Source organism: Meleagris gallopavo, chromosome 1 (assembly GCF_905368555.1).
Source record: "Meleagris gallopavo chromosome 1, MGAL_WU_HG_1.1, whole genome shotgun sequence".
NCBI lineage: Eukaryota > Metazoa > Chordata > Aves > Galliformes > Phasianidae > Meleagris > Meleagris gallopavo.
In genome coordinates, this window is record NC_139404.1 from 33,988,261 (window position 1) to 34,014,122 (window position 25,862).

At 40.4% G+C, this 25,862-nt stretch overlaps 2 protein-coding genes across 9 annotated transcripts in view; one reads left to right on the forward strand and one right to left on the reverse strand.

Annotated features, from left to right (window-relative positions):
* Window positions 1-280: 280 nt before the first annotated feature.
* On the forward strand, window positions 281-23,681 carry HELB (DNA helicase B). Of its 3 annotated transcripts, none has more exons than XM_085220812.1 (15): window positions 281-467; window positions 1,999-2,370; window positions 3,496-3,719; window positions 4,564-5,436; window positions 6,113-6,284; window positions 7,112-7,253; window positions 7,550-7,680; window positions 8,454-8,538; window positions 9,470-9,529; window positions 10,074-10,278; window positions 11,606-11,740; window positions 11,967-12,398; window positions 12,898-14,994; window positions 20,437-20,894; window positions 22,087-23,681. In XM_085220812.1, the coding sequence occupies exons 1-13, from the start codon at window positions 281-283 to the stop codon at window positions 12,985-12,987; spliced, it is 3,108 nt and encodes a 1,035-aa protein (XP_085076938.1). In that variant the 3' UTR covers window positions 12,988-14,994; window positions 20,437-20,894; window positions 22,087-23,681. The 3 variants fall into 3 exon arrangements, with proteins under 3 accessions (XP_085076938.1, XP_085076947.1, XP_085076932.1); XM_085220821.1 differs by having other exon boundaries at window positions 12,898-14,085; window positions 14,841-14,994; window positions 20,437-23,681; XM_085220806.1 differs by having other exon boundaries at window positions 20,437-23,681.
* GRIP1 (glutamate receptor interacting protein 1) overlaps window positions 14,553-25,862 on the reverse strand; it is a 305,207-nt gene continuing 293,897 nt past the window's right edge. For 4 of the 6 annotated variants that reach the window (XM_085220767.1, XM_085220756.1, XM_010707876.4 and 1 more), the window contains 3 exons: window positions 23,981-24,214; window positions 18,312-18,458; window positions 14,553-15,589 (listed from right to left, as the gene is read on the reverse strand). In XM_085220767.1, coding sequence (XP_085076893.1) covers window positions 15,353-15,589; window positions 18,312-18,458; window positions 23,981-24,214 — 618 coding nt within the window. In that variant the 3' untranslated portion in view covers window positions 14,553-15,352. The remainder of the gene's footprint in view (window positions 15,590-18,311; window positions 18,459-23,980; window positions 24,215-25,862) is intronic. The other 2 variants (XM_085220785.1, XM_085220794.1) reach the window with 1 other exon arrangement.

Consider the following 25,862-nt stretch of genomic DNA (forward strand, 5'->3'; position numbering starts at 1 on the left):
AAAGTGAAAGCGAAGCCTGAGCCGCCATGTAACCCGGGCTGCACCACAGGGACGTGCAGGTAGCTTTAAGCGAGGATCTCATGGAAAACTCGCACCCCGGTTAAGCAAAACATTACCCTGCCGGGGGAGGGGTTGCAGCGAGGTAAAATGTATCGGATACGGTGGAGATCCCAGGTGAAGACCCGGCGGTTCCGCGAATTCCACCGCGGCAGGGAGGGGAGCGGGGCCGCGCACCCCGCGCCGCCCGCCGTCCCCGCCCCGTTCCTCTCCGCGGCGCGACATGGCCGGCACGGGGCGCGGGGCGGCGACGGAGCTGTGGGGGGTGCTGCTGCCGCCGCGGCGGGCGGCCGAGGGCTCGGAGGACGAGGAGGACGAAGAGGTCGATGACGAGCCGCACTTGGCGGAGGCCGCGCTGCTGGAGGCTTCCGGGAGGGAGCTGGCGGCCGCCCTGCCCCCGCGCCGAGCCGGTGAGGGGAAGCGGGAGCGGGAACGGGAGCAGGGGCGCCGGGTTGCCCGGCACAGAGCGCTGGGCGAGGGAGCGGCGGGCCCTGCTCCGGCATGGCGGCGCGGAGCCTGCGCGGGCAGCCCCGCTGCTTGGGCCGGGCTTTATCGTGATTGTTATCTATAATGTAGAATCTGAAAGATAGCCCATCCGAGCTCACTGTCCTTCGCCGGTTTCTGATTTCGTAAGGAGGTGCAGTGCCTTCTGCACTCGTGTGGGCCTGTGCTGCACGTAACGGCCAATTAATTAATTACCGTAATGACGTAGAAGAGTGATGATAGGATCGTTTGAGTCGGAAGGGACCCTTAAAGGCCATCGACCGCCCTGCAGTGAGCGGGGACACCTGCGCTCCATGGCATGCCCAGAGCCCCCCCAGCACGACTAATGATAGTTGGCCTTAGGTCTGCTCCTCCTACAGGTGGACATCAGAGCAACTCCTTCCCAGTAGACACTTTTTATCCCTAAACTATTTGAAACATTGCTAAATTCTTCTGAGCAGCAGGAGGGGGGGAGGAGGGGAAATAAATGGAAAAGTTGTCGTAGAGTCGAGATCTGATGCTGCAGCTGAGCGAGGAAGAGTTCCTGCTGAGGGAGTGAGGGTGGAAAGAGGAGCGCACCAAGTGGTGAAGAATGACACAGTTGTTTTAAGCTGGCGGTTGCATGCATTTTGGTTGGCTCACATGCAGGAAGTATTTGGCATACAAATACAAGCAAAGAGCATGCAGGCATTGTGGTATGTAGAATCATAGAATCATAGAATCACCAAGGTTGGAAAAGACCTCCAAGATCACCCCGTCCCATATCCATCTACCACCAGTATTTCCCACTAAACCATGTCCCTCAGTACAATGTCTGAAGGTTTCTTGAACACTTGCAGGGTCGATGACTCCACCATCTCCCTGAGCAGCCCATTCCAGCACCTGACTACTCTATCCGAGAAGTATTTCCTAACGTCCAACCTGAATCTCCCCTGGTACAACTTGAGGCCATTCCCTCTAGTCCTGTTGCTCTATGGTGCTTTGTGACAAGCTTGTCCAGAATTTCAAACTATCTTGGTATATATGGTATAAGCTAGATGTTAAACTATATGTTAAGATCTTTAACTGATTAGAAAAATATTCTTACACTTAGTTTTCTAGTTCTCACACCTAGAGAAGCCGTTTTAGTGCTTGCTTCTCAAGTTGATTGTAATTTCATTTTTAAATACTACTGACAAGACTGACATTAGGATTTTCATGAAAACCTGTGCTTCTTTCCTTTTATTACTGTAATTTACTGTACAAAAGGTAAAAATAATATTCCTGGACAGCTTGATCTAGTGTCTGATTTAGTGGGTGGCAACCCTGCGTGCAGCAGGGGGTTGGAAGTAGATGTTCTTTGAGGTCCCTTCCAAGCCAAGATGTTCAGTGATAACCAAAACTCTTCCAACTAAAGTAAACTTTTATTTTTTACGGCTAGCAGTAACAGTGGATTTATTTTTCTTCTTAATATTTCAGCTATTATACAAGAGAGCTCCAAAAAGGAGTATGAAGTAGTTGGACGTTTTCCATTGGTTGGCCCCTGGTGGACAGTTAATGTTAAAGTTAAAAAAGGGGGATCAAAGTATTTCGTTCAGGGATATCCGTCCTATTTTCTTCGAACTAATATAGAAGACAACAACCGAGAAGTCTTCTCACTTTTTCTCAAGGAATGTGGAGTTCCAGAGTATTTTAAGAAGTTGTTTTTTGCTTGGCTACCTGCAAAATCTACCCTAAGTTTTGAAAATCTTGAAGAAAAACTAAAACAATTCCAAGTTGCACACTTATCAACAGAGAAGAAACAAGGAGACACTAAGGATTTTGATATCTTATACTACGTTTGGAAATCAGGTAGGTATATCACGTGATATTTTGAGAGTTTTATGAGCTAATGGGTGAATTTGAACTCCTCCCATCAGCAGGCTGGGGAGCAAAGTGAGGAAACACTGGAGTGTCAGTGTTACACAGGTTACAGTTCTGGAGGTCAGGTCATGTCAGATAGGAGAGTTCATAGCTTCTGTTAGACCTGAGCTGACTTTCCTCCAAATCATGTATGTAAGGAGAGGAAAATTTTCACAATTCTGTGGACTTTTTATTCTGTTTTTGTGATGATAGACAAGTTCTTAGCACTGCTTACAGATTTCACATCTTTCCATGACCTTAAAGAGATGGGCCCATGTACTGATTGGAGCTCTGATCTAGTTTCTGATCACAGAACTCTGATCTAGAACTCTACATGAGTTGTCATGGGATATATGGATCACTTCTGATTGTTGCACTTGTTGGTACTTGTACTGATGTTGGTACTTGTGAAAAAGATTCCCCAGTGAGCATAAGTATGCTGTTGTCTGTTTTTGCAGTTGGCAGATTTTTACCTAATATCCAACTTAAATTATTTTGTTTCTAATTAAACTTTATTTTTTCTCTATATTTGGGCAACAGAAACAACCACTGCCCCACTCCATAGTCGTGTTGCTACCATTGTAGTTCATTCTTCAAGCCATGAAGTGATAACTTAAGTTTGAGGTCATTGAGAAAACTGTTCCCCACTGGCTTTCCCCAATGGCTTTCCTTGGTTTCTGTGCTGATCTGATATTACAGATTTAGAAGCCTGTTTTCGTGTTCTGGATTTTAAACATTCTTTTGTACACATATATGAAAATTGCCCAACGAGATCTGAAAGGACTTTCTACATGATGCCATTGAGCATGCAGTTTAAACCAAATGTATGATGTGCATTTTCCAAACGAGTACATTGAGCTGTAGTTTTTATCTGTTCACTTTTTTTCCTAGAGCAGTTCAGAGAGAACAGACTTAAAAAAGAATTTGAAAAGCTTACAAAGAGTGAGAAACTGCAAGAAATTAGAGATGCTTTCGATATAGGGAGACAGAAGGATAAAAGCCAGAGTCAGTTTAATCCATCTTTTCAAATATTTTTGGATATTGCTTCAAATTTATGGTTTATGGTGTCTACAGTTGCAGGGAAGGCAGTGTTGGTAGCCCTGACTTACCCGCTGATACTGGAATTCTTGCCTACTCTTCTGCCGCGCCATTTTTGCTCTCTTTTGGATACGGTGTGCTGGCAAAGAAAGACTGAAAATGATGATACGGATGGTGAGACGGTGCATTTTGAAGATGAGATACTAACAAAGTTGGATGAAATATTAAAAAACGAGCCATGGAAACTTGGATTCAGCAGGGTAAGTAATGTTAAGAAGGGTAAAAAATGCGGTGTTTGTTACATTTCATCTTCTTTAGAACACAGTACCCTATTGATGATGTTCAGTTTATTAGCTGTGCATTTCTGAGAGGTAAGCTTAGTTCATTTTGAACTGCATGATTTACTGTGCTCACTTTGAGCAATTTTTTTTTTTCAGTTTTTCTGTGGTTAATCAATCTGAAAAGATTTTAAAATCGGTTACGTTGCAGTGTTTTGCTTAGTCTTTCCAATAAGAAATAGAAAATTAAATCAGGCCAAAAGCAAGAACTTTAAGAACAATTTAAAATTCACAAATCTGCTTTCCAAGTTTATACCAGCAAGTGGAGTTTTTCTGTTCTTAATGCATAGAACAAGACCATGCTTTCATAGCAAAGGTAGATAAGTTACACTTTAAGAGATCATCTGGTTTGTGTATTCTTCTTTTTAATATTATGGGACTTGTGGTCACCTCTTACCTTCTTGGTTTCCATTACTGACACCAACTGTGCTTGCTGTGCAACTTTGCTGCTGCACCTCGCCTTAGTGCACATCTACTTTAGATGTGAACTAAAGCTGAGTAGTTAAGAAATGTGCCTCGTTAATCTCTGCTTCAGCCCCACAGTGCTTTTACTGACATCTGTTCTGACTTGTCTCCAGAAACCTCCAGTTTCAGAGACTCAGATACCTATCTAGCCTATTTCAGTGTGTCACATCCTTTCCACCAAGAGGTTTTACTGATGCCTACTTTGATTATTTTGCAAATTGCGTATACTCAGAGGAATGTTAATCAGCAAGAGTGAAAATAATGTACCTGAAGTAAATGTTTGATTCTTTTGGGGGAGAAGATTACTTACAGGGAACTGAAACTTTCTTACTGTGAGGCAACGTGGGATGCCTTCCGTCAGTGTGAACACCTCCTCCGGAAGATTCCTGACTTGCAGAAGAATGCTTTGATTCTGTATAATAAACTTAAGAAACACTGCAGAGAAATGGGACACACTTACGAGGATCAGGATGAATTAACTCGTTTTGTATCTGAAGATATGTCCATTGAGGGTGCTTGGCAATCTCTGAAATTTCTGAAAGATGAGAATATAGTGATTAGGGAGAAGACATTGGTGTTTCTGCCTCATCTTTACAAATCTGAAAAAGACATTGCGATGTGTATAGGTGATCTTCTGTCAAAATGCTCCTGGCAACTAGATGTTGATGCGAGGAAGATACTTAGCGCTTCTGAGATGTCAAGAGAAGTTGCAGACAGTAAAACGAAAGGTATCCAGGCTCGTGAAGTGGAACATCCGAAGGAAGATAATCCAGACAATCATCACTGTGAAAATCAGTTCCCTGAAAGGGAAGTGGCATCTACATCTGGTACCCAAAGTAAAGCAGAGGTAGACCTAGATCAGGTGATGGCTATAGAAAAGATTTGCTCTAATCCTGTCACAATCATAAGTGGGAAAGGAGGCTGTGGGAAGAGTACAATTGTTAGCTGCCTTTTTCGGCACTTAAAGCAGACAGAAAAAGAGGTGGAAGCTGCTTCTAAGGACTTTGAAGAAGACCTGGATGTGTCTGAGGAGTGGGATACTTTTGATCGTCATTGGGAGTCAGAGAACACTTGCACAAAAAATCCCTTGAATGTTCTATTTACTGCACCCACAGGGAGGGCAGCAAGCCTTTTGAGTGAGAAAACCAAGCTTCCTGCATACACTCTGCATCAGGTGAGGATCTTTTCCTCTTTTTTAATAATGTCACAAAAGACCTATTGACACTGTTGATTCTTGTTTTGGAAGAAAGCTTTTTACTGAAGTTTCCTTAAGAGTTTTTAGCTATTAGTGATAATGCTTAGGTACAGCTGGCCAGCATCTGAAAATCAGCGTAACATTTTGGGAAACTATAAACGAGGCTTTTGGAATACATTGTTTAATGTAACCTTTTCCACTTTTACATCTATCAAATATGTGCCTTTCTAGGGTATCTGGTCTTTTTAGCTCCTTGGTTTTTTGTACAATTTTGTAGTCTGTTTCAGATGTAAGAACAGAAATACTTCCTTAGCTGGCAAAGCTGTTTCCCAATTGCATAGCAATCCTATTTAATACCTGCACATATGTGAGGAGATGAGTAGCCTGGGGTTGGATGACGAGATGAATTTCATTTACACCGTTTTCCTACCTACAGATATGTACTGTAAAACTTCATTTTTATTTTTTAGAAAGCCAACTGTTTGTTAATAAATTTAAGTCTCTGTTATCCAAGCTCACAACAGGTACCAAAAAGTTCATTTCAGAAGTGAAGGCAATAGCTCTAAATACAAGATTAGAATATACCACACTATGGCTATAAGACAGTTCACAGCTGATTAGTGCCAGAGCATGATTTATTTCAATTTGTTTCTAGATCATCTATAGTTTTAAATCATGGAGGCAGACTGAAAAAGAAGTGCCATGGAAGTTTTCTACTGTGACAGTTCTGATTGTGGATGAAGGAAGTTTGGTGTCTGTACACATTCTTAGCTTAGTTTTAAAACTCTTATGTGAGCATGCTCAGCTTGCCAAACTTATTATTCTAGGTAAGTGGAAAAAATAAACAATTAGGAATAGACAATATTTAATAATGTACGGAATATAGTAGAAATATCAGAGCTAAAACTAATCTCGCTGACTCTTTAAAAGCCCAGAAGGTTTCACTCTTTTCTCCTTGGCTATTTCTGCTCAGGCATGAAGTCAAGTTAGAACAATCAGACTCCAACAGTTTTCCAACTCAACTGTCAGTATGAAAGGCTTGGTGTCTCTGTTACCTCTTTAGCAGTGTTTCGTCTGATTCTGAAAGTATTGTGACTTCCATGTGGTGGCTTATCGCACCTTGCAACAGGGTGCAAGAATTGTAAAGACTTTAAAGAATTTAAGAAGATAGTAGGAATCAGATATTAGGAGACAAGTTCCATAGGGTCCTTAATGCTAGCATTAATTTGTTTTGATTCAGAAGGAAAACAGGTATAAAATGACAACTTTCTTCTTTCTTACAGTGTTTTTTTTGGTAGTCATTTTTAAATAGGTAATTTTCAAAATGTGTCTGGACAAGACGTGATCATGGTCATAATCAAAGCAATTTGCACGTGCTCCTTTGGCATTGCTGAATGGGGAAAATGTAAGGTTTAAATTACACCACAGTCTGATTCCCCAGACACGAGGTTCTTAGGTTAATTTCATGTGAATTGTACTGAGGACACTTGGATTCCAAAGTGTCACACTATGTTGAGGGTTGAGTATTTGAGTGCTTCTCTGGTTGTTTCTTTCCAATACCATGGGTTTTTTTTCTGTTTATTTTTGCTTGTTTGATGGTTTTGTAGACGTTCTGTTGTTGCTCCTCACAAATACTAACTCACATTCTGTTTAGGTGATACTAGGCAACTACCAAGCATTGACCCTGGCAACATGCTAGCTGATATCTTTAATAGTTTAAAATCAAAAGGTCTTTCTGTGGAACTGCGAACTAATCACAGAGCTGAATCTCAACTCATTGTAGATAATGCAACAAGGTAAGATTTCCTTATGGATGTAAGCTTTCTTGTAGTAGAGCTGGTCCTTCAGCTGCACTCAAGTGCTTAAAGAATCTGTAGCACTGTTTCTGTTACAGTTTCTTATTCAAAATTAGTATGTATATCCATATGTGTATGTATATCCATATGTGCTGCATGTGTTAGGATTTATTCCACGTCAGTATGTATTGTATGGCATACGAGCTAAAATTTATAAATGATGAACTTCAGGCCAGTGGAATACTTTAACTGGAAATAATATTTCTTTTCTGTTTTCCCTCCTTTCTGTGGTCCAGAATCTCTCTCCGGAAGCTTCCTGAATTTGATGAAGTGCTGAAATTTTCTGGTTGGAATAAAGAGCTGGCAATGCCAAGCCCTGAGAAGAAATTCATTTTTATTGCTTTGCCTTCTGATGGGGGTTCTGATAGTACGTTCTGTTTGTGATCTTGACTTTTCCTTTGGTAAAAAATTGACTGTTAGGCTGGAATGAACATTTTTGGGAGCTTTTAGTCTTGTTTAGCTTTGTGTATGGTGTAAGTGCTAGATTCATATAGATTCATACTTTGAATTTTGCATTCTGTAAGTGCACACGGCAAAACTCATAGGTGCAAAGGATGTGCTGTAGAGCTCCTGTTCACCAGGTTGGGTGAACCAGTTGGGTTTCAAATTGGGTGTAATGCAGCTTCCATCACTGACCCTTATTGGATAAGTGGCATGAAGGCCCTCCACCTTATACACATAAAAAACCTTCAGTTTGCAATCTGGAAAAAAAAAAGTGAGAATCTTATCACCTCATCTTGCTCTAGTCACTTACTCGGCTAACAGAGTACTAAACATAAATTTCTTCTGTGAAACTGAAATCTATAGTGCTCTATAGGTTTTAAGATGTTCTATCCACACCTCTCTTATGCACTGTATAAAAACCTGATTTGGCATGAAATACCATCTATGCAACTACTTACAAGTGGAATAAGATGTTATCTCCTGTGTCACTCCTATCTCCCATTTTTGTAGTGGGATAACTGCATGATGCTTTTTGAGAAGACGTGTGCATGTAAGTGTATGTAAATACAATTTAAACATTGTGCAAACAAGTAGAAATGGGGCTGAAACAAGAAATGAGCAAAGGCAATTTCATACTGAATTATATTTTTCTTTTTTAAATTGTTTGTTCTTCATCTTTTATGTCTTCTAAATCAGACTTGCAAGCTGCCATAAAGGCTTTACTTAAAGAAGGACCAGGATTGCAGGATGCCACACAGTCACAGTTCATTGCTTTCAGAAGGTAAATGGGCACATAGGCAAACACTGAAAAACTCTTGCTAGCAGCCACAATCTAAACACATTCAGCTATTGCTGAATGTGTTGAGCTGGAAAGACTGGTGTTAATGTCATAGAAAGTGTTAGAAAAACAGACCTGTGTCTTTTCTTAAGCTTCTGGTTGCCCCCAGTCTCTTCATGGAGATCTGCCAAATTTTCCTATAAGCTTCACGTTGTTTTACACCACGCTTTTTGCTTTTGTGTTTGTCACAAGGACAGACATAAGCAGTGATGTTTTGCAGTGGATCCTATGAGACCCTGGCTGTGATGCTGGCAACAAGGCAGTGTTCTTTTGTTTTTATTCATGAAGTACCTTTTCTCAGCAATTAAAAATACTATTTGCAGGTTGCCAGTGTGCAAATAAACTGATGTGAGCATTTCAGCTAGTTCACCTGTTTGTTGTCAACGTTGAATAACTGAAATCGGTTGTATCTCTCCAGTCTGCATGCAAGTAGGAGACTATTATTAATGATTCTTCTATAATATATTTTTAAGTACTTAATCTGTGTTTAAAAGTTAAAATTCCAGGTCTCTAAAAAGCAAATATATAAAATGAGCAAATCTTCTGGCTAGCTATAATACACCCACCGCCAAAAATATTTTACCTGGCTTTAGTTTTTCTTCAGTTTCAACTCAACAGTAAATCACGCTAATGTAGCTATGCATTAAAAGACATCACTTCTTTTTATTTGGAAGAAACTGTATTGTTACTGCTTTATCTTCAAGCTCTGAATCAGTGATTGTTTTCAGTTGATGATGGAAGATTGTCACAGCTGAGATGGACTTTCTCCATTGCTTTTTAATTATAATGTTAACGTGGCATTGCATGTAATTGTTTCATGTTTCCTGTCCTTTAAGTACATCGTGATTTTCTCATGTTCTTGTTTTGCATGTAGGCAAGATTGTGATCTAATAAATGAACTTTGCTGCCAACACTATTCAAATCATTTAACCAGGTAAGCCACTGCTTGGCAGTTTTCACCTTGCAGAATCACCTTGTTTTTGTGTCACAACAGGCCACAACCTAAAAGAAAATTCTGAAACATTTGAAACATTTTTGTTTGCCTCTAGACCTGATTATTTATGGTAGAGGTCATTATATTTCTTTGGCAGGTCTTTTAATTTTCATCCTGGACTTCGAAAAGGGAGAAGATAAATTGTTTGCCTTTTGTTTAAATTGTCAATGACTTCCAAGATTTTGAGTGATTGTTAAGTAGATAAAATTGACATAAAAACAACTCTGAAAAAAAGGTTAATTATTCTTTATGTTGTGTTATTTCTAAATCAATACTGAAATGTGTTGATTTGGGAACAGCATTTTGGTGTTTGTTTGTTTGTTTGAAAGAAGTTTGAGAAACACCTTTTAGATGTGAGTTGTCTTCACTGTTTTGAATATAAGTCAGATTCGTATTCTGACTCAGGTACAGAGAAGGGAAAGAGTAGAAATACTGACTGACGATAAATGCATATGTAGTCTCACTTTTTCTTTCTCTGACCTAGAGACCATAGAAGACGACTTTTATTTCAAGTTGATGACAAGATTTCCTGCACGAGAAATACGTACCTCAAGGATCTCTTACCAGACCCTGGTATTGGATGGGATCCTAATCACCAGAAATGCAGAAATGGAGAAACCACCCTCAGTACAGAGACTACTGAGGAGGGCAAACGACTGTGCAATGGAGATATATTTTTCATAACACGTGTAAGTTGTTGCTGCAGGAACGTGTGCAAATAAATAATGGTATCTGATCCAGTCCTTTTTGAGTCCCCAGAGCAGTGCAATTTTTACTCGAAAAGTTTAGTCTATAATAGATACCTGACAGTCCTGATAAACTGTTGTGAAATGCTACCTTCTTACAAGAAAGAGGCAGACTGGCAATGGAATTGCAAAAGTATCTGTCATTTTGTAAAATGTTTTTCAGTTGGTTTCTCTTGTTCAGCACTGCAAGTTCATTTTTTGTTCTAAATTCTATAAATATACATTGTGAATGCATTGTAAATGAAACGCAGTCTTCTTGATGGTAGGTAGAAACAGTCTTAGGTAAAGAATGAGGCTAATGTTGCTGCTTCGGTTCCCAGCAGAAAACTAAGCTGCCAAATAAACACACCAACACAAAGCCCATGTATTTTTCTCCTGGATTGAGTGAGTTGAGTTGACTCAGCAAAAGATCCACTGGAAGCATCAGTATTTGTGCATGGGAAGCAAGGACTGTGCAGGGTTGGTGGAAGAAAGCAAGCTTGTCTCCATTTCTGGTAGCAAATGATTAAGTGGGCTTACTGGTAATATCTCATGTTGTCCTGGGATAATCTTCGCTTTCTGGGTATTAAAACTTCATATATTGGATTTTTTTGCACTAAATAGGACTCAGGGTAGGCCTTGTACAGTGCAAGCATTTTCCTTGAATGTGGTCAGTGGAAGACAGTGATCTCTTGAGCTTAGTGTCTTCTGAAACTGCTTCGTTTGGTTGACACTGCAGCTACCTTAGTTTTGGGGAAATACAGACTACAGACACACACACGGGTACCGAAGTTAATCAAGATGATCAGAGGGCTGGAGCACCTCTTCTGTGAAGAAAGGTTGAGGGAACTGGGCTTGTTTAGCTTGGAGAAGAGAAAGGTCCAAGGAGACCTCATTTTGGCCTTTCAATATTTGAAGGCATATAAACAGGAGGGAGAATGACTGTTTATGAGGGTAGATAATGATTGGACAAGAGGGAATGGTTTTAAACTGAGACAGGGGAGGTTTAGGTTAGATATTAGGAGGAAGTTTTTCACTCAGGGTGGTCAGTGACTGGAACAGGTTGCCCAAGGAGGCTGTGGATGCCCCATCCCTGGAGGCATTCAAGGCCAGGCTGGATGTGGCTCTGGGCAGCCTGGTTTGGTGGTTGGCCACCCTGCACATAGCAGGGGGTTGAAACTCGATGATCATTGTGGTCCTTTTCAACCCAGGCCATTCTATGATTTCATGATTCTGTGATCAAACTGATAATACAAGCTTACCACTGAGTGTTCTTATGCTATTTCTTTAGGATGTAGAAATTAATAAGCAGCGCTTATTGACCATCAGCAGTACATATGGCTCCACGTACACTGTGAACTATAAGGCTCTGAAGAAGTTCTGTCATATAAAACATGCATGGGCCAAAACGATTCACACATTTCAGGTAAAAAAAAAACAAAGCAAAACAAAGCTATCAGGTGGTAAAACTTTCTCATGCTTTTCTTCTTGGCAAGGTATTTAATTTTCACTTGAAAGTCTCAAAGCAACTGAAATTCTTTGAATGCAGGATAAGTATCTCCAAGTTCCCCATTGTTGGAAGCTATCCTTTTTATTTTTTTCTTCCTTGATGGAGATGTTCATTTGCTAAGGCATTCTTAAATGTATTTCAGGGTTCTGAGGAAAAAACAGTTGTCTATGTGGTTGGCAATCCAGGCCGTCAGCACTGGCAGCACGTGTACACAGCCGTGACCAGAGGACGCTGCCGCGTCTACGTTATTGCTGAAGAGATGCACCTCAGGAAAGCAGTCACTAACAATAACTTGCCCAGAAAAACTCGCTTACAGAGGTTTTTGAGAGAGGCAATTGCAAATACAAACAACTGTCTGACACAAACATCCTCTCCTCTGACAAAGAGCTGGCCAAGTCAAGAGCCTGGGACTCAGCCTGTGTCTTTAAGTCCAGATGTTCCTGACTCACCCGAACCTGGAACTGACAAGATTCAGCTAGAAGGGTCAGCAGAACTCAATAAAGAGCACATGGGTAATTCGCAGCAGATAAGTCCATATAAAAGACAACAAAGCCACGCAGAGGATTCTGAGAATGTAAGTATCTCCTTACTTTTTAAAGTATTTGAAGTGCAAATATTGGAAAGCTTAAAACAAACTCTCGTGCTGTCTTTCACCGCTGCAATTAGCCTGGATACTGTTACGATGGTTTTGCTATTTATAATTTGCAACATGGGCAGAGTAATATGTGGCTAATGGGGAAAAAGAAGTTATCATCTAATAGCACCCAGTTTATAGATCATGTTGCTGACTGCAACGATCTTTTGGGTAGCTTTATCCTTCCTGCACAGAAGTCAACTGTTAGGAGCTGACCTGCTGCTATACATTTATATACAGTGCCATCACTGAAGTAGGCACATTTCAAATTGTCAAATATTTTAATGGGCAAAATATATGCTTATCAGTTTTTTTAATCTTCCTGTATCTAATTTCTGGGAGCTGTCATGGGTGCAGACCTTTCGTTTTTGAAGCTGTTTTTGGTTACTGTATTTTAGTTCTGGCTCAAACTCTGATGATCTGTTTTTCCCTTTGACAGTCATTAGGAAAAAACTCCCCACTTGGGACTGCCAGACTCAGGAGCCTAACTTTGGAGCAAGTAACTCCCAGGAAGCTTTTCAAAAGCTGACCTACTGTCCTCTTCATGAGTATATCTGTTCTGTTTAAGGTTTCTGGAAAGGAGAAGCTGGGTATGCAGATGACTTTCAAGAACCTTCCTGTAATTGCATTTTCTCTTTGGAAAAATGCATTTTAAAGTGAGCCTTTTATATTTTCAGTGTGTAGTAGAAGATTCCTTTGTGTCAATCATCAAAAATCATTACAGTCTTTTATTTTCCTAAAGAAGGAGCTCAGGATCCAGAAGTTCACTTGAATAATACATGGGCATTCTTGTGTTTGAGCACTCCAGACACAGCTATCAGTTTTATCTGTATCTCCTAAAGCTGCAGTACTGATTAGAATTTATGTTTGAATTTATGTTTGTGCCAAAAGTTGCAGTTTGCTTTTCAGCCAAAAAAATAATAGTTTGCAAACAGGAATTCACATTTCTGTAACGTGGCAGAACTACGGGCATTAAGCTTTGATGGTTTATGAATTTTACTCTTGTTAAAATGGGAAACAAAAGATGCAATCAGTGACACAGCTACTTTTTCCCACTTGGTACTTGAAAGTAATGCAAAACTTGCTGCTGTTGCTTTCCATCTGCTAACAGTCTTGGAGGTAACATTCCAAGTCAGAACCCAAATAACATCACCACTTCCTTTTTGCTGTCCTGCATGACTTGATCAGCTGCAATTGCTGTGATTAAACAAGCTGAACATTTACTCAAACTTCAGACACAATACTAAAATTTGGAGGGTTTGCTTATTACTCTTGATATTTTTTTCCTCATGTCAGGAAAAACCAAAGTAGACCAATACTACCTTTTTTAACGCCCTTAAATCACAGTTTATTTCAATTTATACAGTTTTTTTCCCATACAAATATTTGCAACAGTTTGCATTTCAAAAAAACATACATAGACGATAAATATCATGCTATTAAAGTATTAAATTTGTACAAAAATACTTTACAGTTTAATACTTATTTGTTACAAATAAAAATACGTATTTAAGTGACTTATGGACTTTTTTTTTTTTTTTTTTTTACATGATTCAGCATTGAATGTTCCTCTGACCTTTTGTGGCAGTGCTGCAATATAAATGAGATAGTTGTGTGCACGGGGCAGGTGAGCTCGTTCATGGATTGGAAACAGCAATAGGGATACAGATAACAGTTTAAAATGACCAGAAACAGCTCCGTAGGGTGATTGCTTGGATGTGGTGACTCTACAAATGTACAAACCCAGTATCTTTATATTCACCAAGAACAATAATTACCAATAACAACTTGAATACTGGAATAAACCAAAGCAGCTGCTGGTGGGCATATAAAGCAACTGGCAGTATTTTATTGCTTGAGGGGAGTGGAGGGAATCTGTGACGTTTGTAAAATATATTTACAGTTTTAAATTCTAAAAACGTGTTGTAGGGGGATGTTTATCATAAAGAAGGCTGAGAACAAAGGATTTTAAATGGGACACTGGTCCCCCCAAGAAATCGTTTGGCTTAAAAAGCTCAAGTAGAACAGTAGAAGTTGATAAGTTTATGGATCATTAAAGAACTTTTGTATCAATCTTCCACTACTATTGTTTAAAAAAAAAAAAAAAGAATTTTCTTTTAAAATTTCTAATTTGTCTGAATGCATTTCAGTTTTACTTGTCAGTAATCCCCCTTCAGAGGTTTTTAATCCTGCTAAAAAAAGTCTCTACTTAAAAAGCCTTGCAGGCTGCAAGACCTGCTATTAAATATTTGATTGCATAGGGAATAATAACATATGATCTAATAAAATTTATCACAGTTGTTGGGGAGCAGTGTTCACCACATGCTGCAGCTTCCTACAAGCATTCTGTTAAAACATCTAACCGCTGCTTTGTCTACACAGTGTCCCCCGCTTGCCAGCAGGATGCAGGTCCCCAGAATGACAACGCTAGGCAGCTAACGAGAGCACGGGGTGCAGCACAGCATTCTTCCTCAGCCAGCTGACACTGACTTCCTGATCAAATGCTTTTAAAAATCATGTAACCTGGACACCACTGGTAGGAGTTAACTGCGCTTTTCCCCTCACACAGCTGCTGCTGCTGCTAAAGGGAAAGGACTGTTTCATTTATACCATGTATAAACATCTTCCCAGTTTCCTTTTTGTGGGGGGGGGGGGGGGAAAGGCCCTTACGTACCATTGCTAATGGTAGCTTGTTTAGAATGGAATGACTTAACGAAGAATTAAACTTCTAAAAAAAGTGATCATGAATTAATATAAGCCTTGAGACGGACAGACTGACCTCCTGTGCTTTTTAGTGCTATGTTGTATCTGAGCTTATCCTCAGAGAAATCCTAAAGGGATTTAGCACCATAATTGTCTTTCATTACCAAATGTCCCACTAAAATGATTTTCTGCTATAATGTATTTGTGGGATCCCGTGTCTCTGTATTCATGTTACCATGCTCGGTCTGTTGAAGAAAGGCATTATTCTGATTGCTCCACTCCCCGCTCGCTGAAGGCTGTTGGTCTGAGCTTCCTTTCTGAGATGCCAGTGGGTTTCTGCTGATGACCAGTTCCAGCTTATTGCCAGATTCTGCGATCAGGGGCACAACCAGACAGCAGTCAAAGTCCCTGGTACGAACGTGGTTTACCTGAGCAATTAGAAGATTGACTTTAGGTAGGGTTTTAAGAAAAAGGAGACCACAAGAGAAACAGATTCATCCATGAGACAGTGAAAGCTGATTTAAATACTCCTGGTCGAGAACAGCCCAGAACAAGACTGCTTAACCATAGCATCTGATCTGAGGGCACAGATGAAGTTTTCTACTGTTGCTTTAACAGAATGAGGCCGAAGTGGGCCTATTTGCCCTGGTTATAGTGGTTGTCAGTGCTTACAGTGTCTGCTAAATAAATGATACTTAACAGCACATCATTTTTCCCACTTTCACAGCTTTCATAGTATTCACTGAATGAAGTGCCATAGCCCACATCTAAAACTTCAATTCAGGCTTTCTCTTGTGTTAATACAAAAACATTTTAATAGACTAGCTGACCAAAAAAAAAAGTTTTTTCCTCCCAGTCCAACTTGGCACTGAACAGATGTGGTGCTCAGTCAGTATCTCACACACACACACACACCCACCTCTGGCAATCACTAACTAGAATTACTAACTAGGATTAAGCACAGAAACAATTTTAAAGTCTGTAACAAGAACAGCAAAAGTTACAGATCTGTCTGGAAATGTCTCAGGAAATTTTAACTTTCCAGTAAACATCTGCATGTTTCCCTTGAAGTTCTGAAGTAAGTAATTTGTTTCTATAAATGCAACTTTACAGAGAAAATCTGCCTTTAGTTCTACTGCATAAAAGCCCAGATCACCATGAGCTGCTGCCTTTTCCTACCCAGTGCCCTAAGGGATTTATTTGGTGTGTGGCACAAAGAATTTTTTCCCCTTTTTCCTATTTCCCCCACATCCTTTCAAAGTAGATACACAAAATAACAACACTGCTTCTCGCTGAAAATACAATAAGCAACATAGAGCGTTTGCTCTGTAAGTAATGCCTCCTATTTATTTCCATGAAAACAACAGCAGATATGAAGAGCCCAGTAATACTATTTGATCGAGCAGATTCTCAGCTACAAGACACTATTTTTCAATGTAGTCACCACCATTAGCTGTGCATTTTCGCCAATGATGAACAAGAGCCTGCGTGCCACACTTACAAAAGTCTGTATCAGCAGAAGTGACCCGCTGTTTCATGGCTGCTATGACAGCATTGCTGCTAGGAAAAGGTTGCCCATGCAATCCATCTTTCTTCAGCCCTAACAGATGGAAGTCAGATGGTACCCAATCTGATGAGCGCGACAGGACAGTCCAGCCAAGATTGGCAATGTGCTCCACGGTCTTCAAACTGGCATGGGGCTGGTGTTACTGTGTTGCAACAGAAAGGTTCTTCTTCTCTGGCCTGAGTGGAAGTCAGAGCCCTCAGCTTAGTTAGCATCATGATGGAGCGGTCAGAGTTGGTTGTTTGTCTGGGATCCAAGAAATCCAGAAGGATCACTCCTTTCCAATCCCAAAAGACCCTTCACTTTCCCACCGACTCTTGAACATTTTCATTGATGGAGAATTCATGTTGCTACTCCATGGACTGCCATTTATGAGTCCAACTTGGAGTGGTGCCATCACATCTTGTCCCCAGTAATGATGCAATCCAGGAAACTGTCACCTTCAGCTCTATATTAGTGCAATAGGCCCTGACAAACTTGCATATGGTGCTCTTGTTGTTCCTCTCTGAGCATTCATAGGACCCACCTGGCTCTAAGTTTGTTATATTCCAACACTGCCACCATAGTTTCCAGTGCATTGAAGCCAATACTCAGCTCTGTACACAGTTCTCTAGTCACAATTGTACAGTCAATGAATACACAGATGATATAGTTGTACAATTGTACCATCAATGAATATACAGATGATATAGTATATCTAGGAGTTTGGCTGATATAATTATTACACTACAGTAGGAAAAAAGAACACTCACCCAATCCTGAGCTCACATGACAGACTCCAGTGGAGCAGATCTCCAGAAGAGATCCTTCCCCACTGGCAGTCAGCTCTTAAATGGGTCTAGGAGAGGTGGAGCCAGGCTCCACCCCTTTCTGCAGCACAGGTGAATTGCCTTCACCTATGCTCCCATGGCTGACTCATTGCTCACCTCAGGTGATTAATCAGAGGTTTAGGCCGTGATTCCGCAGCCCCATACAACAATCCACTGATCTGTGCAGATGAGCTCATCAAGATGCTCTTCATTTCATGGTGCAACAGTCGTGCATGGCCATTCAGAACGTGGCTTGCCTTTCATGTTGTTGTCACTACTGTTGAAATGCACCACCCCCTGCCTCTCTACTCTCACACCCACTGTTTGCTCTCTATAAACATTCAGCAAGTGTTGATGAATGTCAGTGGGTGCCATTTTTTCCACATGGAGGAATTCAGTTTCACATCTTTGTTCCATCTGCACTTCCATGTCAGACACTGTTGTGTCAGACTGTCCCTCTGCTGCCATCTGTCACACAGCAACAACATGTAGCAGTATCGGCAGGAAGGTTCAGCCTCTACTGTCATATCACCAACATCTGTCTCAGATGTTGTGGACCAACATAATAAAATAGGAGGCATTACTTTCAGAGTAGCCCTCATAGATAATAAAGCTGTTCCAATTGAGCGTTAACACAATTTAATGCAGTTTTGTGCCCACACATCTGTGTACACAGATGATACCCAAACACCATGCAGTCTGGTTACAAAACTTTTTACAAAATTGACTTTTTATGTCATGTCCATTCACAATAAACAGTGGTGACAAAAACATTACCTGTAGAAGTCTGTCATACGGTTTCAAACCACCCAGATCACCAGGGCCAGCTGGTCGAATGTTTTTAACATACACTCCTTTTTCCAATAAACCATCTGAGACACTGAACCCAAAGTCTTCTCCATCAGAATCTTTGTACAAAGTTACCTGTGGAGGTAATTGACATAATGATACGGTGGGGAAAAAAGTTTGTTCTCATTTCTACAAGCACTAGCCAGATCTCCTTCCTATGTTTATTTCACTTTACAGCAATCACTTGTTTACCTACTACTTGGTACTTCTAGTATGTATGGGAGTTGGCCCCATTTTTATGATAATGATCTTTTTATGATGATCTTAATGGTCTCAGCATGACGGGGAATTGATTAATCAACTGTCACCAAGAATCTCAACTCAACTGCAAGGCTGTGAGAGCTGTTAACAAGACTTGGCATCTCTACGGTGAAGGCCAATATGCAGTAATAAAGACTTGGCCTAAACTAAACCCGTGTTTTATCTTCCAAAATACTATTGGCATCTTGAGCCATATCAGCCTTCTTTTTCACCAGGCAGTGGTCAACCCTGTAAGGTCCAGTCCCAACAGTGCTCAGTATAAGAGTTACAATGCAACCTTCTAAGAACACACAAACACAGCTCCTACAGGAAGGCACTGCAGGAAGGGTATTTTGAAGACAAGCAATTGTGTGATGCCAGCATAGATATGTTAGTTACACAGGCAAGAGACAGCCATTCAAAAGTAGGACATGGATGCTAACCTTGTTAGGAGAATGAGGTTTTCTATATGTTCAGAGAATTAGTACTGTGAGAACAGTTCTGTGAGTTCAGTTATTTGCTAGAAAAGGATTCAGAGACTTCTTTGTGTAGTTTTTTATTTCTTAAGGTTTTTTTTGAATTTTTCTTGCTTTGCTGCTCTCTTACATCGGGCAAGCAGACCTATGCAAGAAAATTGTGTAGGCCAATGGCATGGCCTCTGATTGACAGGTCAGTGCTGCCAGAAAGTGTGTGCTAATACTTATAGTCAAAATCATGCTCTTACTGATATAGTTTATTTCACTTCAGGTTCAAAATACTGCTTCAAATTATATCTTGGCTGATGAAATGACAGCATGGAGTGCTCTCTAATTTTATAACGGCTTGATACAAGCAAGCTCCAAGTGCTGCAACCACTCGCATGTGCCAGCCACTAATGCCATGCCTAGTGGGAAGCAGGTTCTGACCCCTTTGACCACTCCTGGTCCAGAGCCATCTCCATAACACTGAATTCCTCTCTGGTGTCTCTGAATCATAGAATCCTTCCAATTAGACGGGATATTGGAGGCCTCCAGCCCAGTCTCCTGCTTAAGGCAGGGTCAGGACTGAGCTCAGAAGAGGCTCCAGCACGCAGTCAGTGTTTCACAGAGGAATGCCAAGGCACAGCAGGGTTGGGCACCATAGTAATTGATGCTGTTCCAGAAAGCTTCTGAGACTCTGCCTTAAAAACCATTATGGAAAGATAAGCAAGGAGAAAGTTGCCTCAAAACAGAAGTAGAAGATTTGGTCAGACAAGTAAATGGCTTTTTCTTTTCAAGCTCTCTGCATTTTTCCTGAATTTACTCTGCTTCAGTGGTTTATTAACAGTGCTTTAACCAGGGTGAGAACAGACATCTGGTTGTCATATCACAGCATGCTTAACATGGGTTTGATCTGAGGTATCCCTGAAAGTGCCATAAGACTAACAATACAGGAAGATGAAAACCAAAAGCTACAACCAAAAAAAAAAAAACAAAAACAAAACCCGAACAAAACCAAACAAAAACCAATACCAAACTCCCCAAGAAAACTAAAGCAGAGAGATTTATTTAATTTATTAATAGTTGTGTGCACTTCCTGACAAGACTAAAAACTAATCAGCATTGCACCAAGACACGAATCCTCTTTTAAATAACCTTTTCTCCACATTCTCACAAAGACAGGAGGGCTTCTCTTAACTGCCTCTTAAAGAAGCCTTGAAAAGCAAATTTGGAAACATGATACAAAGCCTGAGGGGAGATGAGATGAAAAATACTGTGCTGTTCTGGAAGAAAGTTACATTTTTTAAAAGGAACTTCCCACTCATTCCATTTATTTTTCCTTCCTTTTCCTTAAGGCAGTGGCATTAAGTGGAGCAGGATTCAACCTCGGATGAACAACCTCTGGACCATATGAAACTGGGGTTCTCTGAAGCCATCTAGGCTGTACTCTAGCCCTAAGTTTGGATCAAACTGCATCTAACCCATTTCTGAGCAATCTGTCCAGCTTCTTGAAATCTCCAGTGAAGGACACTCCACACTCTATTAAAGTAATCGCTGCCAGTGCTTCAGCTATTTCCCTCATATCAAAACTAAATCACCCTTGCTGAGACTTAAGTCTGCTGCTATCCATGAAGAACAAGGAGAGTACTTTATTCTCTCTTTGCAGCTATACGAAACAAGGACTGTTTTTCTATAAAGTATACTCTGCAGGACAATGCCCTTCCTTGCCTTTCAGACCCTGAACTGGGCAGTCTGTTACAGTCCAGACCTTACCAAAGCCACAGCAGAGCAGACAAGATGTGATTCTGGAAGGGTATGTATCAAAATACTACCTAATTTCTCTGGTTCTTCAGGTCTACAGATCATAAAAGAGTTTTAAAAAATGGTTTCCCTCATGGCTATATTTTTTTTTACTTTTGACTAACTTAACAGGAATTTGGAAATTAATGAAACTGATAGCTATTTGTTCAAGGGATGAGATTGCAATTGAACATCACTGTGTCTTTGACAGCTGTCACAATTTTTAGGTGCTACTCATCTGCAGAGAGCATATTACAGGTTATAATATTGGAGCCACTTCCTTTTACGGCAGCATATATTTCTGAAAGAAAATCCTTAAGTAAAATCAGTGCCTGATTTTTATTTAATAGTGGGCAAGGGCAAAGCCTTCCCACATGGGTTTCTCATCCTCACTTGCCACTAATGCAGACTGTCTGAAGGGTGTGAGATTGTAGGCAATTCACACAACACCTAAATCATGCTATCTTATTTGTACTTCTCATCACAACTGTTTGGAAGTTTTGATCTCAACAGAAAAATCTTGGCTGTAAATGATCTGTTAGACTTTTAAATTTGCATCAGAAGCCTAAGGGAAAAAGAAAGCTGAAATGGAAATTTAATGCATATTTCATAAGCAATTAAATAGTTACAAATTTTGAACAGAGGCTTACAGGTTTTGAGTTTGTTTCTGTGTCTCTCCTCCCTCTCAGATATATGGGAAAATGTTTCATTTAAATTCATACGTCGTGCACAGATTAGTTATTGAGAGATTTCAACCAACGGCAATGTTAGGCTAATGCTGACATGCAGCAATACAATGCAATGTAAAATTATTTTATGTCTAGTGTATATTTTTGTTCTCAGAGAAAAGCTCGCTCTGGGAAACTTATCAAATTGGTCTGCTATGATTTTAAGAAAAATATTAATCTATACACTTACCTAAGTAGATAAAATCAATTAAAGGCATAAATTAAATTTGGGTACCAATACAGCAACATAATATCTGGCTAAATTAAATATTACTGATTAAACCATCTAGAACAAATACTGTGACAGATCTGTATGACGCTTATCTCAATCCTAGCTTTCTCAGGACAAAAACAGAGTAAGTATTTGGTGAAATCAATGCAGTTAAGCAAGAAATAGCGGTGAGTTCACGTTAACTTGCTGCAAAGTTTGTAGCATTAAGCAAAATAATTCTCAGAGCTGTGTTACCTTTCTGACAGGGATGCATCTGAGAAGGACAAAGCTGGTAATGTCATCTGCTCACCCTGCTGCTCCCCTACAGTTACTCATTTGCGTTTGTAGCCTGAGGACTTCTAACCAGCCTTTTTCTCTCTGACCCGACATAGTGGGACATTCTCCTGCAGAGGGCAGAGCACATTTGCCAGCAAGCCCCGCTACAAAAAATACTAAAGGAATTCCTTTGGCAGTGAATTCAGAGTCAGTCGTATGGCACTGCAGCTGTTTTGGAAAACTCAACTTGGACGAGTTTTCCTGAGAAACAGAAACTGAACAAGTTATTCGTGTTAAACTAGAGGTCTAACATAAACAGTAAGGAGGGGAGAGAGAGTAATAGACACATTTCTACACAAGAACCAATAGGAACTTACTAAGATTGGCATGAATATAGAGCCAGCTCATGATGCTTGGGTTAACTTGCATAGAAGCATAGAAATTTTAGAGGTGGAAGGGACTTTTAAAGGTCATCTAGTCCAACTCCCCTGCAGTGAACAGGGTATAAGCATGTTTTGGTGAGCTGGACCATAAGATCCAGGCACTGATAGCTATTTTTCTTAAAAGATGGCTTTTTTTACTGCCTAGTACTTAAGAGCTAGCAGCTGTAAAACAATACCGATTCGTTAGCTGAAATCTGACTCTTCCTGTTCAGCAAAGCATTTGCTTTATCAGTCAACACAGACTTGTTTTATAATCCATAGAAGAAAAACAGTATCTTTGCTAAGTGTGAGCACACCATGAAGTGCCTGCTGGCGTAGATTTGTCTTCTATCTCACATTTAATTTCCGCTCGGGAAAATGGAGCACAGCAACCAGCCCCATTAATCTCTTCATATCAAGATGGAAATACAAGTAACTATCACAACACATCCTATTGACTGCTTACATAGGCAATTTATTCCCTGTCCGTATGTAAGATCCACTCTCCATTATCTTCTAGAAGTATTCACTTAGTACATACTCAGTGAGACCCTACCTCACCACATGGAATGAGTTATGAACTGAGCCCAGTCAGAGCCACAGTGAACAGAAAACAAACCAGCTACCCTGAGAGTGACAACATGCGACCTCTTACAGAAATTTCTCCATGCTTTTGTCCCCTTCCTGGGAAAATCTCAGACCTTGGGGAGGAAAAAGGTGTACAAGATGGGACATTCACTCCCATCAAGGAGAACAGCATTGTAACACTCCCCAGAGTTCTGGAAACTGGTTGCTGTTACAGCCTTTTGGAATTTGAGACTTAAACCAGCATGGTGTTTCCTGTGTAGATATGAAGTTGCTTTATCCATGACTGCCTTGGGGTGTAAAGCCACCTTAATATTAGCATGTGTTTTCAACAAGTCTTGAGCAGTGAAAAGTTGCATAGACTGTAAAGTTTTTATCCTTTTTAGAAAAAAGGAATTATAAAGAGAAGTGAAGCAATAGTTAATTTGAAGGATTCTGTATTGTGTACATTGAGTATCATATATTTGATTCAAAATTAGTGTTAATTTGAAGAAGGATCAATGGGAGCCCAAATCCCTCCTGAGTAATTTTCTAAAGAAATGTATTTTCTAGAAATTAAACTTTGGTTTCTTAATGAACACATTTTGCAGAGATGAGTTATTGGTATTGTCAATTCAAATTACCAGTGGTTCCTCCTTGCAAAAGAGCAGTCCCTTTTGAGAATTTGTTGTAAAAGAAAATAGTAGACAAGGATGCATCTTATTTGTTTGCTTTCCCCATAAGGATATATCATTAATGTCTTTCTAAGAACTAATATGCATGGCCCCAGAATTACATCTGTGGAGTCATTATAAAAAGTGCTTACTGTATTGCCATATAATTAGATTCCCTATGCCGAATATATTATTTCAAAACTGTCAGAAGAAAAATTACAGACCTTGTGTAACTCCACAGGAGTTGGTGACATGATTTCTTTCATTTCTTGCTTAATTTTTCTCATAACCATGGACTTTCTCCCCACATCTGATGGCAATGTGTTGCTACGAGAAGCTTGACTGTAATGTGGCCTTACAGTGCTTCTTTCCTGGAAGCTGGCTTGTCTTCCCAGCTGGCTACGAGGCTGTGGGTTTTCATGATTCAAACTCAGTGTACTTCCTGACATAATTGTGGCCTAGAGCATTAATGAACAGGTTAATTTTTAACACAGAATGTGGTTTAAGTAAGCGGTTAATTCACAGCAGTAGGAAAAACTTATCTATTCTTTGTTAAAACACAATCACTCAGGGCACAGCAAAAGGCAAGAGGACAGATGTTCAATCTGCTTGCAAGTCACTATAAAATAAAGGACCACAACAAAACACAACAAGAATAACAAAACCCCATAGGCAAACGTTTTCAGCTGGCATTTTCAACTAAAATACTGAGCACTGGAATGGCTGCGCTGGTCAGCTAGTCCCCTGGCAGACTGGACTGAAGAGTGTATAGTATAACTGTTCACTTCAAATATATTTTACATGTAAATAAAATGACATTTAAGTTGCAGCCTAATTACATTTGTTGGAATTGGATCTATAGGAAGGTATTTACAAGACAGACTGTCAGTGCGAGGTTTATTAAAAAAAAAAACAGTAAAGTCAGCAGAACGTGAAGGCAGCTCTAGAGCCAGTGCTGGCAGAGCCACTGCCTGGACACCATCCCAGCCTGGGAGAAACTCAGTGCAGGTACACTCACTGCTTGAAAGAAATTATGCATAACATGCATATTGCAAGAGCAACTACCTTAGCCAGCACTAGTACTTCAGAGATACCAGCCCTTGTCTCACTGCTGGTTTTAGTCTCAATAAAAGCTAGACTTTATGTTAGGTGAAAGAATGCGCAAAGCATGAACTCTCAGAATCACAGAATAACTTGGGCTGGGAGGGCCTTAAAGCTCACCCACTTCTAAACTCCTGCTGTGGGCAGTGTGGCTACCCACTAGATCACATTGCCCAGGGCCCCATCCAACCTGGCCTTGAGAGCCTCCAGAGATGGGGTGTTGAAAGAAGACAACAGAAGTCACCTCATCCACTGGGTGGAATGCACTGACACCAAAAGTACCCTCTGTGAAAGAATTCCTTCTTCAGGGAATGGGAGGTAAACAGTGCTTTGGTACAGTCACCACACAGGAGTGCAGCCTGCTGCTGGGGTAGGATGCACTGAATTTCCTATTTATTCTCCCTGGTACTGATGGACATGCAAAACAGGAAACTACGAGTTCAGGCCACAAGCTGAAATCTGACTGGGACAGGATGCAGACAGCCTGCTTGAAAATGAGAAAAAAAGGAAAAAAGGGGAAGAAAAAGGCAAATGAAAGTTTGCTTCTAAGTCTAGTGACCATACTTGCCACACTCGTCTTTCTCCCAACTCCAGCACTACTTTCAATATGAGATAATCTACTGTACTTTAATAGTCTCTCTTGTGCTCACTGACTGCTATTACTCTCTGATGGAGCAAAGCAGCTAGAGGACTTGGCAAACAACAGGTTTTTTGCTGTTTGGCTGAAGACCTTGGAATGAGAAATGAGAAGGAGTCCTTGGCTATGCGACGGTACTTCATAAAATAGAGGCATCGCCATCCTCAGCTCCCTGTCATGCTAAATGAGTCTTGCTTTCTTTTCAGATCTGTGAGCTGTGCAAGGAGGAGATGCTATAAATGTTCCAGCATCTACGGCTCTGAATTTCACTTCTGTAAAATAGAGGTGGCTGCTTTTGTAAAAGGCTGAGGAAAACTCAGTGTGTTGAAGTAACTGAATTCTGAATGATCTATTTCCTTTTCTGAATT